General features: G+C 46.8%; 1 protein-coding gene across 4 annotated transcripts in view; it reads left to right on the forward strand.

The window, feature by feature from the left end:
- ADAM12 (ADAM metallopeptidase domain 12) overlaps positions 1–17,896 on the forward strand; it is a 328,481-nt gene that overhangs the window by 227,455 nt on the left and 83,130 nt on the right. For all 4 annotated transcript variants that reach the window (XR_012132960.1, XR_012132961.1, XR_012132959.1 and 1 more), the window contains exons 6-8: positions 2,540–2,726; positions 10,507–10,572; positions 11,634–11,705. Coding sequence is in view for 1 of the 4 variants with exons in the window: in XM_037011665.2 (XP_036867560.2) it covers positions 2,540–2,726; positions 10,507–10,572; positions 11,634–11,705 (325 nt within the window). In the remaining 3 variants the exon portion in view is untranslated. The remainder of the gene's footprint in view (positions 1–2,539; positions 2,727–10,506; positions 10,573–11,633; positions 11,706–17,896) is intronic.

Genomic DNA, 17,896 nt, shown 5'->3' on the forward strand with positions numbered 1-17,896 from the left:
TTACCCTTCAAGTATGTTCATGTCCACTTACCCCTGGCCAATTTTTTGAAATAATTCTCTTTAATTTAGACTTTTAAAAGTCAGATTTAATTTTTTAAAAATCCCCCACTACCCATTTTAAACTTAGAATTCTAAGTCTTATGTCATAAAGAATTTTTCAAGGAAAGAAATGCAAGCCACCCCACAGAGGTGATGGTCAAAGCCATGCCTGCATGATCTTCTGGAGATACATGAACACTAGTTTGGATGGGTGGTAGCAGGCAGGGAACACAAGAGAATAGCCATACATAATGATTTTTAATTCCTCTGTGGGATTTGAAAATAGCCAAAAATTATCCAGTTACCCCAAACCACATTGGTTCCCTCAACATCTGACCAGTTAAGTAACACCCAGCCCGGCTGTCCAGTGATTTCTGGTTGTACCATGTGTCCTGGCGCTGTCTTCTCGATCAGGGTGCAGGGGTTCTGGGCATGATCTTTCTGTCTTTCCCAGAGCCTGTAACATCTCATTCAACTGGACTGGTGGGGTGAACCTACTGAATAGTAATGAATTGGTTAGTGTGTATTTGTCCACGAGTTGTGTTCAAAATAAATATTTGACTAACTCAAACCTTTTCCTTCCATACTATTTGAGTATTGAGATATTGTCATTCTCTTAAACTTTAAGAATGACTATAAATAGCCACCCATAAGTGGGCCATCAGTAAGCACAGGATGAGTGAATGACTGAAATAGATGAGCAGTAATGAAGGCCTTGCAAGGCCCCTCCTTTGGAGTCAAGCTCGTATTGTCTGAAGGAACCTGATGGAGCACTCCGCTTTTTCAGCTATTTCTTAAGGTTTAAGGTATTCTCAAATCCTTGGCTTGACGACAGACGTTGTGTGTTAGGGTTAATGCCCTACACGTGGAGCCCATGGACCTCACCCATAGTCCTGAACCTCCTGAAATTATCTGCAAAATGTTGTGGATATATGTATGTGTGATTTTTTTGAGGAGGGTATATCTCAGAATAGCTTAAGGGTCACTCCGTTAGAACTGTTCACAGTCAGATTCATTTTGCATGCTCCTCTGTCCTGGAGGACTGTGGGCTCCTTGCTCAGTAATGGAAGTTACAAGATGTGTGGGAAGTCTTAAAGCCACTAGTTTGCTGTTACCCAAAATGCCCTTTCTTTAAAGAAAATCATTTTTCAACATCAAGAAGGGCCTTTTAAATTACTTCTTGTCACATTGGAAAAGAAAGGAACGCAGAGCATCTGGCAGGCCCATGCTGGCATCGCTAGAAGGAAGCTGGTGCTCTCAGGCTAGCGCGGCTCCTTTGCAGGATGCGGGGCGCAGCCTCGGCTCCATTCTGCTCCCAGTCAGGCATGCACTGGGGTCCGCGGCCTACTGCTACCCTCTGTCTCTCCAGGTTAGAATGTTTAGCAAATCTGTCCACTTTTTTAAAGGCATTCATACATTTATTCCCGAATCTAAATGTTAGCCTAGCAAGTTCTTAGTCATCATCCTTCCCAAATGTGTATTTATCTTATCAGTGCTGTATTACATGAGCCATGGATGGCCAGTGTGTGGGCAGATGTGTGAACACCGCATAGGACCTTCCTGAAATTGTCAGGCTTTGGAAAAACACACTAACAGAAGCCTAATCCATGGACCTGCCCTTGTCAGGAGCAACTGGGGCAACTACCATTTAAGCTCTGGTGTGTGGCCTCCACTGGGCAAAAAGTTCTAACTAGATGACACAGTAGCCCTGAGAAGTAGGTACTATTACCCCATTTACCAGATGAAGGACCAAGGCTTAAAGAGGCCAAGGTCACACGGCCAGTGTGTGGTACAGCTGGCTCTGAATCCAGACTGTCGGACTCCAAAGGCCACCTCGTCAGCCTCGGGCTGGACGTCCAGCAGTATTCTTCACCCCTATTAGGAGCCCGCCACCTTTAGCCAACACAGCCCAGGGACAGAGCTCAGCCTGCAAGAAGCAGGTCTAGTGCTTTGCACACTTAGATTGTTTTTCTATTTGCATATCTCCCACAAATTAAATAAGCAAGGTACCCAAAAAGGCATAAGTTCATACCAACCTTGCATGAGAATCCATTCAAATAGTTAGGATATATATAGCCGATAAGGATGAATAATTCAGATGTGGGAATTTTCCTTGAAAACAAAAAGATTTCCCTTCTGGATCGTGTCTGTTAATTCAGGTCGAGTTATTTTCTAAGCCGCTGATGTACCATTTCTCTCAACTCTCCTTCTCAGCCGTCTGCCTTTGAGACATCATAACAAAACAAAATACATAAAGACTAAATGCAATCTATTCTTTACCACAAAATTTTTGAAACAAGAAATTTCTGGCATGCTTTTCAAAAGATTTGCAAAATCAATTGATGCAAACATATGGTAAAGAAGTGGTCTTTCCGATTAAAGCCTGAGGATATACTAAATTGGTATTTCTTATTTCATTCTCATTAAGAACTGGGCCTTAGCCATAAACCAGAAGCTGCCCTTAAAAATTATATATCTTTTCTTATTTCTTTCTCAACAGGGGACTTATTACATTTGAAAATAACACCTATATCTTGGAACCAATGGAAAATGCAACCAACAGATACAAAGTCTTCCCAGCAGAGGACCTGAGGGGCCCCTGGGGGTCCTGCGGATCACATCTCAGCACAGCAGCCCTCACTGAGGACTACAAGTTCCCACCACCCTCCCCACCATGGGCAAGAAGGGTAGGAAAGAAACCCAATGTCGTGTTCCAGGGGCTCCACTAGGGACACCCAGTGCTAGAACATCTGGAGAAATCTGGCCATCTGGATGGTGGGTCTGGGAGTGGAGCCACCCAGGTTATCTGAGGGCCTGATACCGTGTAACAGGGAATCATCAGGTCTACACCCTCCAACACTGTATTGCAAGCATTGGCGTCAGACACCCTAACCTGTGCTGGGTGGGGTCAGGCACAGAGGCCTACAAACCACCATTCCTCACGTGTCCAATGAGAAGCTACCGTGGGTCTAGGCCCAGGGTCACACCCACCATCGCTGCATGGGCCCTCACCTGCTCCAGGGCAGCTCTCCTGCTGTGGGAGGAGAAAGACCATACGGAGGTTTCTTTCTTTGAAAGTCTGTCTTGTAACTAGGGTCTTCAGTATGATTTTCATAACATCCCAGTCTTTACCCACATGCCTGGGCAGAGGCCAATTGAGCCTTGGGTGATACAGTGGTCCTAAGGAGTGGTGCTTAGCCCAGGTCACGCCATAGATGCCACCCTACTCCCCTCCCGGGACTATACAGGCAGCCTACGTGCTGGCCACCTGCCCCCAGGGCTGCTCATCCAAGGTCCTCCTTCTGCCACCGAGATGCAGACAGTCATTGCCTAGTGGAGTCAGGGCCCTGGATGTCCCTCTGCTAAGTGGACAGAAGTACGGGCGCCCCAACACCCCACATACAACACCAGGAAACCTCCAGCCCACGTGGCTGCCCGACCCTTTATCATCCAGTGTCAGAGGGGCTCACAGCAGAGTGCTGCGAAAGGGGGGATGGTGGCCACAGTTGGCCGGAGACCCTGAATTTGCATGAGTCCAACCAGAGAGGAAGTTTTCAACAATTTCCTGATTTTTCATCTCTGGCTTTCCTGTTCCTCTGTTGACAAGCAATCAAGAATTCATAGATATGACATCACTTAGCTTGCATTTGATGGTCTAGGGACATGTTCTTCCTGACCCATGTCTTTCCTGGGTCACTTAACACATTTTGTCTTTCCTGACTTGAATTTGAGTGTTTCATTGCTTAGCATTCAACAGTTTATAAATACCCTTCCTCTCTCTTCATTCCTACTCATTTTTCTAAATCCCAGCAGTACACGTTGTCCTAAGCAATTTCTTCCCATTTGCACCCGTGGGCACTGGGTGTGCTCCTAACCTGCCCTCCCCTGAACCTTCTCAGGGCTCCTCAGTCTAGTTTTAATGTGCCCCTCCCATCCTGCTGTTCTGCCTGGGTGACCCCAACTTCCTCTGTTAACGTGCTCCCAGGATTTTCCACAGCGGGTGCTTTGCAGCCTCTTTTGCATTTTCTGCCCATCACACAGGAGGGAAAGATCCCTATCAGGGCCTGTGGCCCACCTTGACATTGATGCTCTGTCAGGGAGACTGAATCTGAATCCAAGGAGCAGAGTTTGAAAAAAATACACAAGAGTTTTCACCCTGCGTTGGTCTCCCCACCCACGTTAGAGTGACAGACTGAAGAGCTGCAATCCCAAAGACCAGCCTCTGCAGCCCACGCATGTTTATATTACTCTGCCAGCACTCCAGCCTCTGACTCCAGGCCTCAGATAAGGTGTGGCTAAGCTGTAGCCTTTCCAGTCATACACAAGGAGAACATTGGCCTTTTACTTCCAAGGCACTGGGCTCCGAGTACTTTGCTGAATACACACCACCCATGTTATGAGATTTGTGACTTGACAGTTTAAATGATACTCAGATATGTTTGCCGTTTCATTTAGAATCAGGAACATGCTCTGGACTTGCCAGCCATATTTTAACTCTTTAAGCTTACAGTTCTCGAGAACAGGGATTGGCACGGTGATTTCCAGCCATTTTGGCTTGCAGAGAAATGTGGAAAACCTGAATAACAATGTTGTTTTTTTAATAATGCATATTGGAGTGTTAATGAAGCTTTAAATTGAAAGGGGAGGGTACCGCCTCCATTCTCAATGTTTCTCTCTAGGAATAGTTGTGATCATTTCCACACAGGAGGAAATGTCTTTGACTTAAAGTCCATCTACGTAAGGAAAAATGATACAAAAACTCATTTTCAATGGAGCGGAATACTTGGGCAGGGGAATGAATACAGGGTGGCTTCGGAGAGCGTCTACGGACACATTCAAGGTGTGTGTGTGTTGCTTACCTGCCTCACTCACACTGCCTTCAATTTATACTAGAAATCAATGTGGCTGCAGCTAACTCAACTTGTTTATGCAATGCAGCAACCGCATTTGCTTCTTGCCAGCATTTTTCTGCTCCTACTAAATGTTAACTATTGCGAAGATTGGTTTGCAGACTGACATTTTTCCGCAGTTACTCGTGTTTTCCTTCACAGAGCAGCAGAAATCCATCTGCACTCGCGTTATGCACTGGCTGCAGTATAGCTTGAGCTATTGTTTATCATTTTTACAAGGTTGTCCTTTAGACTTTAGTGGGAACCCACGTTGCTCCTGGAAGGACTCCTGCAAGTCAGTTTTCCTCTGCGGGTCCCCACGTGCAGCCTGAAGAGCTCCTGCCACTGCGCCCCCTGCCGCACCCCCCTTCCCTCTCCCTCAGCAGGCGTTAGAGAATGCGAACTAATTTTAACATTGGCCAGAGCAGGCTGTGGGAAAGGCAAAGCCTCCGCAATCAGCTACAGGAAAAAAGTCACGTAATACATCCCAGAAGCAAATGTAAATTATCTTTGAATTATCCTTTCTTTTTGGGGATTCTCTGTGCTATTGTTCCCCTCCGTTAGTGTGGATAGTTAGGAGTTGAGGGTAAAAGTCGAGTCTTCTCTAGAAAGCAGTGATTGCTCGGGCCGCTGAGTTGATTCAGGGACACTGTTTTGGAGTGAGCGGATGCTGCTCTTTGGGTTTCTAGACAGCCTGTCCTATTTGCTGAGTAGGTGATGTGATGGGGGCGGGGGTAGCAGCAGGAACTGTAATGTGTATTCTACGCAGAGCCCAGTTCAGTAGTAGCTGAATACCGGGACCTGGCCAGGGCCAGGTGGAAGCGCATCACTCCTAGCAGGCACGTTTAGTTCCTCTCTAACCTAACCATCTGCATTTCCGCCTCCTCTGAGTGTGCATCAGGGTCTCTTACCGCCCTGGGTGGTGCGGACAGCTTGCTGGTGGTAAAAGGCAGCCTCCCTCTTGTCTCCTTGGCCCCAGGCTGTGAGCACCTATCAGTGTGGATTCCTATTTAGACTCAAATCAGTTAAAACTCTGGATAAATAAGTAACGGATCTCGTGTGCCACTGGGTTTTGGACTTATTTTCAGTATTTTGCATTTGTCCCTGTTAACATTCAGTCCCCAGATTCAGCCCTTCCTCCAGCTCATTGTCTCTTTGGCTTATGAGTTCTGCAGCCTCAAGAGCCAGGCCCCAGAGGCTGCATTGCAGGCAGGTAAGGTGAGTGTGCTTTGGCCCCGCACAAGTCATTGCTAAGGATGGCGGAGACCTTTCAGGTGGAGACCCGGGCTCAGCTTATAAATATTCATGCAGTGGGCTTGAGTCAAGACGTTGAGATTCTTTTCTTTTTTTTTTGAGAGGGCATCTCACATATTTATTGATCAAATGGTTGTTAACAACAATAAAATTCTGTATAGGGGACTCAATGCACAATCATTAATCCACCCCAAGCCTAATTCTCAACAATCTCCAATCTTCTGAAGCATAACGAACAAGCTCTTACATGGTGAACAAGTTCTTACATAGTGAATAAGTTCTTACATGGTGAACAGTGCAAGGGCAGTCATATCACAAAAACTTTCGGTTTTGATCACGCATCATGAACTATAAACAATCATGTCAGCTATGATTCATTTGATTTTTATACTTGATTTATATGTGAATTCCACATTTCTCCCTTATTTTTTTTTTTTTAATAAAATGCTGAAGTGGTAGGTAGATGCAAGATAAAGGTAGAAAACATAGTTTAGTGCTGTAAGAGGGCAAATGAGATGATCAGGTGTGTGCCTATAGACTAAGTATTAATCCAAGCTAGACAAGGGCAATAAAACATCCACAGATGCAGAAGATTTCTCTCAAAACAGTGGGTGAGGTTCTAAGCCTCACCTCTGTTGATCCCCAATTTCTCACCTGATGGCCCCCCTGCGACTGTGCCTGTCTTAGGTTGTTCCTCCCTTGAGGAATCTTACCCGTCTCTGGCTAACCAGTCATCTTCCGGGGCCATACAGGGAAATGTAAAGTTGGTAAGTGAGAGAGAAGTAATATTGTTTGAAAAGGTCAGCTTTTTACTTCTTTGCAGATTTATGCCCTGTGACTTCTATGCCCAACATTTGTCTTAAGGTATCTTTACCACTTAGAAGAATTATGGTACTCAGTAATTTTTGATATGAGGCATGAATTCTACTAAAGGGTTGTAATTAGGAAGGAAGAAGAAAAGCCCCTTCGCCAGGCACTGGGTTCTTGCAGGTATGGGTGTAGTCTGGCTGTTGTCCTGTGTCTTCTGGTCTCTCTTTTAGGAAGAGTTGTCTTTGTTGTATTTTCAAAAATATATGTGGTTTTGGTAGGAGATTTCCGCTGCTCTACTCATGCCACCATCTTGGCTCCACCTCCAAGACATTGAGATTCTTGAGCCAAAAATGATCTTTCCTTATTCAGAGGAAGATCAGCCCAACTTCTAATTCATTTGATTTGCTGATCTTGCTGCCTGTGGGACCATTGGCCCTGGTTCCACTGTTACTTGTTTTTGTTCTTTGGTTGTATCACCCTTGACTCTAATCTGTTTGCCAATCTCCATCATTACTGCCCAAAGTGTCACCAGCTCTCACCAGCAGTGTTGGTTTCCATTACAGTCTCCCTAGAATCGTTCTCCTCCCAGCAGCCAGAGTGATATTCAAACACCTCACATTCAAGGGCCCCTCTTCCCTTAGATTATTAGATTACCATTCCCTTGCCTGTCACAGCCCCATCCTTGTCCACATCTTCAGCCCCATCTCATTTACATTCTTCCCTCACTGTCCAGACCGCAGTCATTCTGCCTGTCGCTACGCAAATCCAAGTTCTCCGCAGCCTCAGGACTTCTGCTGTTGCTATTCCATCTACCTGAAACACTGTTCCTGCCACGCTCTCCACACATACCTGCTTCTCATCCTCAGGGCTTGGCCAACTTGGTCCCTCTCCCCGCATCTGTATCCTCATTGCAGAACCATGCTTGTTTCCTTTAATGCACGGTTTACAGACTATGCTTTTAATTCTGTTAATTCTTTATTGTCACTCCTTCTCCCAACCCCTTGCTAGAATGTGAGCTTCATGAGGGCAGGACCTTGTTCTCGTCCATCCCTTTATCCCAAGACCCCAGTACAGTGCCTAGACATGGAGAGCTCCCAGTGTTGTTTGTGGGATGGGTATATGATATGCAAATAGCCTGGCCCATATGAAGACAGAATTACAGCACGAATTTATTGTAATGCTAGTCTCAACTTGCTTTTCTCACTTGAGTTGGGTTAAGTTCCCAGCGCCAGAGTTCTTGTTGCAACATGCTTGGGGTTTATTCTGTCTCTGGGAACTTGGCCTTGAGGACTCCAAGAGGCCCAGGAACTGGCTCCCTCTTGAGCAAGACTCAAAGAATGCTTGGTCTCCACCTTGGAACCAGACCACGGGGCCCTTCTCAGAGGCTTATGTTCCTGTCTGTTTGTGGAAGGGCTTTTGTTTATAATCCCCCCAAAATAAAAATTCAATCAAACAACCAGTTTCAAATGTTGTTTTACACATCGAAGATTTTAAATAGAATTTTTTTTTTTTTAACTGGACAGCCCAGCTAGGTGGAAATCCTGTGGAGGTAATTTAAGTCTTTCTGTGTCTGCTGATGGGAGAATGAGTCTTGGCCGCCGTGAGCCGGCCACTCCCCCACGGCTTTTTATTACTATGTGGTTAGGCTTCTCTCTGAGCTCACAGTTCTCTGAATTCATGAGAAAATTTGGACTTCTCTGAAAACTGCAGTGACAGGAAAATTGTGCTCATGTGTTTGTTTGCATTATCTGGAACTGTGTATTTTCTAAATGATGATCAAGGCCACTTGGAAATGTCCCCAGTCATTTATTTCATCCCTTTGCAGTATGAAAGGTGTAAATGGCTAAACTGAGGCCCCATCTGTGAGTTTTTCAATGGGAGATTAATTTATTTTTTCTTGTACAGAACTGTAATTTCTTCTGTACAATCAGCAGAATCTGTTCATGGTTAACCATTGAATTGTGGGGGTGGGGAGAAGAGACTTCTTTCAACTTCAATAAGGGAAGGGGCAAGATCTTCACACTTTCAGAAGGTGTCTCATTTTGTGTATACTATTGGTTACCACTGGGACTAATCTGTTTTCCTTTATAGGTATATAGTTATCACCAAAAAGCATGCCTACACCACATAGCTGCAAAGCTTGGCTTTTTTTCCTGTAACATTGTAAAAGCATGAGAAATTATACCTTTCACGGCGCTTTATTTTTCTTCCCCCCATCAGGTTTCCACATTTCTTTAGCGATACCTAAATTCATGAGTCAGCACAGCTGGGCAGCAAGGAGGGACACAGCTATGATACAAACACTTTTCTTGTGAAAAATCTGTTTGGAAGGTCCCGGACTGATGGGGATTTGTTTTTGCAAAGATGTTTCCCTCGGGATTATATGGCTGGAAAACTGATTCAAGGCACGCCTTAGTCATTTTTGCTTTTGTCTGAAAGCGTGGTTGTAACCTGCAAGCTTTAAACATTAAGCACTGTGTGCAGTTAACTCATAGACCAGCAACATCCGTCACAAGAATCAAGACCAGTTCAACCCCCCATTTCCTCCAAATGCATTTTATTGCAGAAACAGAGGCTTTGTTTTTTTGTTATTAATGTTTGCTTTTTGGGACCACCCTCCATGAATTGCTCTTTTTCCTCCTAAAAATGCCTTTGGGATTCTCCCAGTAATTCACAGAAGAGTGCGAATGTTTTTTGAGGAAACTTGATTAAAACGTAACCCACTTCTGAGGCTGCCCTTATTTGAGAGGGGTTCGCACTTCCGTTGCCTGAGTTCTCGTCCCCCTCGACTCCCCGCCCACAGACAATTCCCATATTCTTCTCAACTATTTCATTCTTCTCAAATTCCTTTACTCCAGTGGCATATTTCCATCTTTTTTTTTTTTCTCTTGACACTGTTTCTTTCTAGTCTCTTGCCTTTGTTCCTTTCTGGTTTTCCTCCTAGCACCTCATTTTTGCCTGGCTCTGTTCCCTGTTTATCAGCCTGGCTGTTACCTGTCCTCCAGGCCACCTGTCTTCTTCAGGTGCTTCTACCCGGATTTTTAAATGATCAGCCACAAGAACTGAGCCACCGGGAACAGGCTACTCATGGCCTGGCCGGAAGGCTCATGCAGTTCCTGCCCAAAAGAGGTTCCCCTCCACTTCTCCCTAATCACAAAACCGGGTCTTAAAGGCAAAGGGAACTGAACTCCATCATCTTCCGTGGGGATCTTCAAACGCACTATGCACAGCCTGAAACGGACGCTTGTTGACTGGCTTCTGTTGTGGAGCCAAGAACTTTGGTTTTGTTTCTCTGTTTGTGGAATCGTCATCTCAACTTGTCCTGGTCCTGTCATCAGTGATTCCGAAGAAAGGTTTGGGGGTGGGTAGGAGGGGAGTTTCCAGGTGAAATGAAAGTCTGGGAGCCAGACAGACTCTCACCTCAGTTAAACTGGTTGGGTTGAGAGATACTGACAGTGTTCTGGACACCCCAGAAAGGCAGTAACGGAAATAAATCCATGCTTACTTTTGGCAGCATAAAAGAGAGACCCTCAAAATGACCAAGTATGTTGAGCTGGTCATTGTGGCTGACAACCGAGAGGTAAGAACTTTTTGAAATGTCCTGGTATAGCTGGTTAAAAACAGGTGGGGGCGGAAGGAGGGGGGAAGAAATGTTGAACAAATCACTTGCTTTAATGTTCTGTGAGCCCTTAAAAGCACTGTAAACAATCCTTTGAAAAAGTGGTTTTCTAAATTTATAAAGTATGAAATATTGAAGCATATCTGATATGAAAAAATAATAACAAGGACTCCAGAAAAGAAAACAATTGCTCTGTAGATAAGCTCTTCAAACAGGGAGAATTACCTGGGGGAAATGGCAGATGGCTTTAGAATGTCTTCTAAAACATTTTTAAGACAAGTTTAGTTTAAAAAGTGTCCAATATACCCTAAACCAAAATGAATGAATGAATAAAGGCTATTGACACAGCAGAAGCCCCCCTTCCGAAGTATGGCTTGATACTATGTTATTTAAATTAATTTTTAATTAGCATTTTTTAGATAATCTTCTCTGGGTTCATTTCTTACCACTACACACTAGGAATGAGGTGACATTTTCTTGTAGACTCACTGAACACCTCTGAGCGAATCAGGCTTGACCATTTCTGGGAAACATGTTCCCGCTTTGGAAGGTCAGATCAGAGGGAAGAAAGGGGAATTCATTAACTGTTCATCTGTTCTCAGCATTGTTTGACATGTTGCCATGAGCTTCTAGTACTTTCACTATCTAATTATTAAAAACAAATATAAAGAGAAATTTTGAGGAAGTTACAATCCAGTTGATGATATGAAAAATGGCTTTGGACTGCCTTCTGGCTGTCTGTTTTCTCTTTGCCAAAACATGTCACTGCCTCCATCATTTATAAGGCTAGAAAAATCTCAGAAGTTGCTGTCTTCTGAGGGCTTGGCTTGGGCGAATTTCAGGGAATTTCAGAAGGTCCCAGTGGGGAAATTACTCGGCAGGATGGGAGCTCACTTCAGTATAAACTGTGGAGGGCCCCGGGTGGTTTGTAAAGCCCAAGACTTCACAATTCCAGGAGCTGGGAAGATGGGAGTTGATTGATAGTCAAGCCATTACTAATGCTGACATTTAAAATTATTAAGTTTCAGAGGCAAGGAAAAGATCTGGAGAAAGTTAAGCAGCGATTAATAGAGATTGCTAATCACGTTGACAAGGTAAGTTCTTTTTTAGGTAATTAAATCTTTCAAATCTGGAAATGTTTGGCAGTGAGGTGGAAGGGATGAAGCACACTTCATGTGACACAGTGGGCACACCGGTTCCGCCTCTGGTCCTGGGCTGGACTGCGGACTTCCCTGCCTCTGAGTACACAAAGCCGGAGGCCTGGAGCAGCTACAGGAGACGTCAGCCCGAGCTATCGGGATTGTGGTGGCTTTGGGACATGTTGCCCCTCAGCCTGTCTTCGGGCCAGGCAGGATCCCAGTCCATGGGCCCTTCCGTGAGATCTAAACACTGATAGGGAACATCTGACCCTTTGGAGAACTCCCGAGCTGGCCTCCTCCCAGGTCTTCCTGGGCAGATCCCACAGGTCCCCCAAGGACAGGCTCTCGTCTGCAAGGGGGCCACAGCTCCATAGTCCCAAGCCACAGGAACTGACTTTAAGCCCATTGGGCTGTTGGAGATTCCCTCACCAAGAACTAGGTGGGCAGGAGCTCCCCCTTAGCAAAGCTAACGTCCGAGCTAACAGAGACCCTGGGAGTCCCATCTCCCCCAGGGCTGTTTGCCCGCCAACCTCCTTCACTGCCCACACGCAAGGGAATGGTGAGACCGCCCGCACCCCTGCCCTTTGGCAGCGCACCCAGAGCACTGGGCTGTTGGTGCTGATGGCTCTCAAACCTAAAACAGCTGCTTCACACTTGGCTGCCCGTCGGCATGGCCTGGAAGCTCTCCAGGGCCTTGCTGCCTGGGCATCTTGGTGAGGCCTGGATGCCAGGATTTGTAGACACTACCCAGGCGGTTTCCATGTGTGACGTGGCCAGTGCCACTGACATAACTAATTCTCAGCACTAGCCTGTCCCACCTGTGAGGATGGACTGAGAGCAGAAAGGGACCCAACTCATCGCTGAATCTTTCCCAGCCAGGATCCTCTGAAATGCTCACGTAGAAAATATGGCTTGAGGATGCCTCATGATAGCTACATGTCCAAACAATCCTATTATATTTGAATTAAGTTTTCAGAAAAATGAAAGCACAAGCCTATCTGGAAATTCAAGCCCATTCTATGAGGCCTTACAGACAGTCCCGGGCCCTGAATCATAAAAGTCAGGATGTATCAGACATGGTCCCTCCACTTAAGGGGTCACAGCTTTGTAGGAAGGCCAACTCATAGACCACTTAGCATGGTTCCACCTAGCAGGAACTAGGTTGATGCTGGCAGTCAGGTGCTATGGATGCAGAGGAGAATCACATACCTCTTCCTCGGCATCAGGGCATCTTTGCAGGATCCTGAAACATAGGGCTTCACCAGGAGCAGAGCAGGGAGGGTCTGGCTTGCTCCCAGGAGTCTGGGCACGACAAGTAACTCCATACAAGTAGGGAAGGGAACATGCAGACATGTGTGTGTGCATATGTGTGTATGTGCACAGCTGGGGCAGGAGGCAATGAAGCAGTGCGGGATTTAGTGACCAGGACCCTGAGTGCCTGCAGAAGCACCTTGATTTTATTCTGCAGTCAGCAGAGAGCCAGGTGAATGTCTTTAAGCAGGGCAGAGGTGCACAGATGATACCATTAGTGTGGAAGATGGAGTCACCAAAGACAAATAGTGCTGGTGGGTGTCTACATTGACAAAAATTATAAAGACCTGATCCAGAGCCAGGGAAGTGGGGATATGAGAAAGACAAGGATTTAGAGGCATTTGAAGGGACAAGGATATGAATAGATTCATAGAGCAGTCACTACAAGCCCAGCCCTAAGCACTTTGCATACACTGCAGAGAGCTGCTCCTATCGCATTCTGACAGCAAAGGGGGCTGAGGTCTGCAGAGGCTAGCTAAGAAATCTGCACGTGCTCATGCAGCATTAAAAGGCAGGGCCAGGAATGAGCCCTGGTCTCGGGACCATCTCCTGCCCCCGCATGGGCTTTTGGCCTTGACTCTAGCCCCTGGGTATGGGTCCCAGCCCTCTTTGAACACGCAGAAGCAGGGACTGACAAAAGCTGGGGTCCAGGTGACCTCAGGTTGCATCATGATGGACAGGCAGGTAACTGAGGCTTCAGACCCCAAGGCAAGCAAGAGCAGCAGTTCACGGGATGCTCTGAGCAGCCTGAGCGGCCTGAGACCCAGGCTTGGTGCGTAGAGAGGGGGTACGGCTGGTGGGACTTCGGAAACACCGAGGACCACCAGCATCCTGGAATGCCATCATCCTCACCCACCAGACTTTTCAGGTAGGCAGACTCCCAGGCAGCCCATGCTCGCTAATGTATTTTTAGTAGCTACTTCTTAAAAATTAAACTTTATCCCAAAGTAAAGTAGCTACAGGACAGTTTTTGTAAATGGCAAGTCCTCTGGCACAGAGGGTGAAGGATGGGTGCTGGCAGTTAAGCCAGAGGCTGGCAGGAAGGAGTTAGACCTGGTTCTCAGTCTAGACTAGGCAAGTTTGTTTGTCTCTCTGTTTACTTTTTAAAATACTGATTCCCAGGGCTCAGTCAGGGACTCTGGTTTGGTGGCCCCCTGGTGCCTCGGGCATGGCTACCTTCCAGACGCCCCCAGGGATGTTGCCCGAGGTGGGGCGGAGAAGCGCAGCCCGAGTTCCTCCTGGGCCTTGGTGGTAAAAGGCAGCCGTGAGCCATGTGAAACCCAGACTGGTCATTGCTGAAACCCTGTTCCTAAGTGACATGTTTGATCCTCTGTGTTTGTATTTCTTTACATTTCATCCTATATTATATCTTGCTTCTATTTGAAAAACCAAAAATGAGCAACTGGGGTTTGTTAATAACTTGCATTGGTAATTAAAGGGCAACATGCCTCAGAGAAGTCCTGATGGACTCCATGGAGTTTGCCAGCCCGGCTGTTGTGGTGTTGCCTGCAGGGAGAGAGCGGAATTGCTGACCTCACACAGGTGTCCTCCCCGAGCAGACCCTGAAGACCCAGGTGGGGTGCTCCAGGCCCTTCAGATGCTCCACGCATCCAGTTCTACTGACGGAGGGGCCCTGGGCTCAGCAAGGTTCCCAAATTCCATTTTGCAACTCTACAAGTGGAGTCTCTGCCCAATGCCTGTTCCAGGGGCAACTTCCTCATTTTCAGAAATCTTGGCTCTTCTGGGCCATTCTAAATTAAACACTGTTTGGCTGGCTGCATTGGCTCGAAATGAAAAGGGAGAGGGACATCCTAGACTGCAAGACCAAGAAGTGATTTAGGGACAAAGGTGACATTCTAAATGTTTGGGAAATTCCCTTTATAAGTGAGACACCAAAGTATGTCTGGTGCTCATACTTGCAGGCAAACCCTTCGTGTAGGGACCAGGAGGCTCTCCCCAGGGCCTGATGAAACTGCAGGGCAGGCACAGAGGGGTGTGACTGCCAAAGCATCGCCTCTTTAACCTTTCACCTCCCATCTGTCCTACTTCTTATTCATTAAGAAGTCAGCACCAGTTGCAAATTTTTTAAGGCTGAACCTCTGTGACCCACTTCTGGAAGGACTCCTCTCCCACACATATAATTTCTTCAGGTATTTTCCCTCTTGTGTGAGTCGTCCGCTCTCCTCTCTCAAGTCAGTTGCCTGAAAGATCCAAGGTCTTGTGTGGGCCCCAGAGGACTGCCCTTTAATTCTACTCATTTCTGTTCAGACCTGCTTCTTCCAGAAAGCCTTCCTTGAGGCCTTGAGCATAGCATTCTCGGAACATCCCACATGCACCCTTTCTTGGCCATCCACTCTGTTGTAGTTAACTGTGATAATGGCGAAGGGTCCTGTGCCTGGAGACTCTTGCTCAAGCTTGGGCAAGCATCTGGGAACCAGGGCCCAGGGTATCCTCACGGCTGTTCTTTGTGCCGGTGCCCAGCCGAGCACACAGCAAGAGCCAAGCAGATATTCATTGCTGTTGTATTAATGGGTGAATCCATTCAGTTGGCCTCGGACCATGTCCACACACCTTCTGGGATTCATTGGCCAGGCAGGCAGCTGCCAAGCTACCACAGAGCTTCTCTCCGGGCCGGAGGTCCCAGTGGGTCACCTTGGAAGGGAGCCTGAACACACGCACAGGGAGCCTGTGTTAGTCATTTAAACCCTGGGTTCCGGGGCCAGCCTGCCTGCATTCAAACCCCACTCTGCCACTCCTGTCTTGACTGGTTACCCGGTCCTTTCATGTCTCAGCATCCTTGACTGTAAACGGAAATAATAGTTGTTACCTCATGGAGTTGTGTGGACCCAGAAAGCTCTGGCATGGAAGGCACTTAGCACTGTGCCTAGGGTATAGTGAATGCTTGTTATGTGTTAACTGCTGTGGTTCTTAGGAAGACCCATGGGCAGCCCTGGGAGGAACACCCACAGCAGGCAGCCAAGGACTGTGTATGCTGACTGTATGAGCTCAGCGTGCAGGACAGTCAATCAGTAGCACCGATTTCAGAGAGAAAGGACTGTCTGCTGATGAAAACTAGTCCAAGGATATGATTTGAGAGGGCTGATAGATGGACATTACAGCCCATCGTTATGATGAAAAGCCCCTTGCTTAGTCAGCACCACAGCTAGCTTTCTGAGAAGCAATGGCAGCTAATCCCCTATAGAGCTTAGTTATTCCTGCCATACAACACTTGTCAGAGGCAAGCATGGTGTCCCCTTCCCAGATGGCAGCCTGAGGGTGTTGCTTAGCAAGCTGGAAGGGATGTCTACACTGGTGTGGTGTGGCCGTTGCTGCCCTCTGACCACTGTTACCTTTGGATGCAGCACAGCTGCAAGTGTGCCCCCGTCTCCTGACAGCAGGCAGACATGTGATTTCTGAGCTTCAGAGGAGTCTACAAACTTAATTTCGTCTGGGAAGCCTGGGCTGGGAGCTGGCGAATGATTACCACAGGCCAAGCAATTCCTGATTAAAAACAAGCCGTTGGGCAGCATTTGGTCATATAATTGTCTCATCGACTTATTAATGTGATGCCGTAATTGTTATCTGCTCGAAACCAAGTTGGACTGCTGCAATCAGTTTATGTTCTGTGATGTTGCTTGTGTTCTCATCATATTCTTCTGCTGACCTAATGCTCCCCAGATGACTCTGCAGAGACCAGCAAGGGAAAAGATGAGCCTGCCTTCTGCAGGTCGGGACCCGGGGTCAGAGGCTCAGCCCTGGAGAGTTCATTGCATGTTAGCTCACCACACTGGAATGGGGCTTAACTATCAAATGCAGAGTTTCTGTGCTTTTTTTGTGACTTGCTGGTCCAAATGTTTCCAGCAACTAAAAATAGGACCTGCTCACATCTGGAGGTTGACTTTGGCTGCTATCACCAGCCACATCTTTCTCCTTGGCTACCTGGGGTAGCAGAAGATGAAGCCAGTCTCACTGGGTACTGCCTCCCACGCCACAGGCATCGAGAGATCTTACACCCAGCCAGGGGGTTCAATGTCCTCGCCCCTGGGCCCTGAGCTCAGAGCCACCTCCCTCTCTGTGCAATGCACATGGGGGCAGCAAGGTAGTGGAGGGCAACAACAGTTCTCACCTCTAGCCTGACCAGCCATCCTGCCCCAGTAAACTCGTCTGGGATTAAACTACCCTTAGCCTTTGAGAGCTGCTCTTCCTGTCCTGACCCAGGACGATCTACCTGTGGAGACAGGGCTGTAGGTTGGAGTTAGGAGTACATGATAGTGGGGGGCAGAAATGCAATGAGCAGGAGACAGCCTTTGAGCCGTGTGCTGAGGCTCACTTTCACAAGGCTGCAGGAGAGCTTTCCCTTTAACAGAGCTTTCCTGTGACCCTGGTGCTGAGCTGACCTCTCTCTGGCTGTGAGCAGAATGGTCATTAAAGTTCCTGAGGACCATTCGGTTTATGCCTGAATTATTCTGAAAGATATTGATTTGTTCATTTAAGTAAAACCTTCCAGGTTGAGTATAAGGGCCAGACTATGATAGTGTTGTATTCCAAGCCTAAGTCTTTGCTGAAAAGTTAATACTGATTCATTTTCAGTAACTCATTGGTAGAACATTTTGCTTGAAAGGAACAAACCCTTGTCCCCGGTACAATGTCAGAAAGGTCCTAATTTATTCACTGTTTTGCTTGCTACAGATATGAACTGGCAGTCTTTAGCTATAATGTACATCTGTGTGCATATTTTAAATCACCAGTGAATCATTTCAAAGTTTGTGCTTCTATACAAACAAGAGCAGATGTCAAACAGCCTACTGACTTTAGCATGTAATTGGTCAACAACA

This window comes from Manis javanica, chromosome 7, assembly GCF_040802235.1.
Source record: "Manis javanica isolate MJ-LG chromosome 7, MJ_LKY, whole genome shotgun sequence".
NCBI lineage: Eukaryota > Metazoa > Chordata > Mammalia > Pholidota > Manidae > Manis > Manis javanica.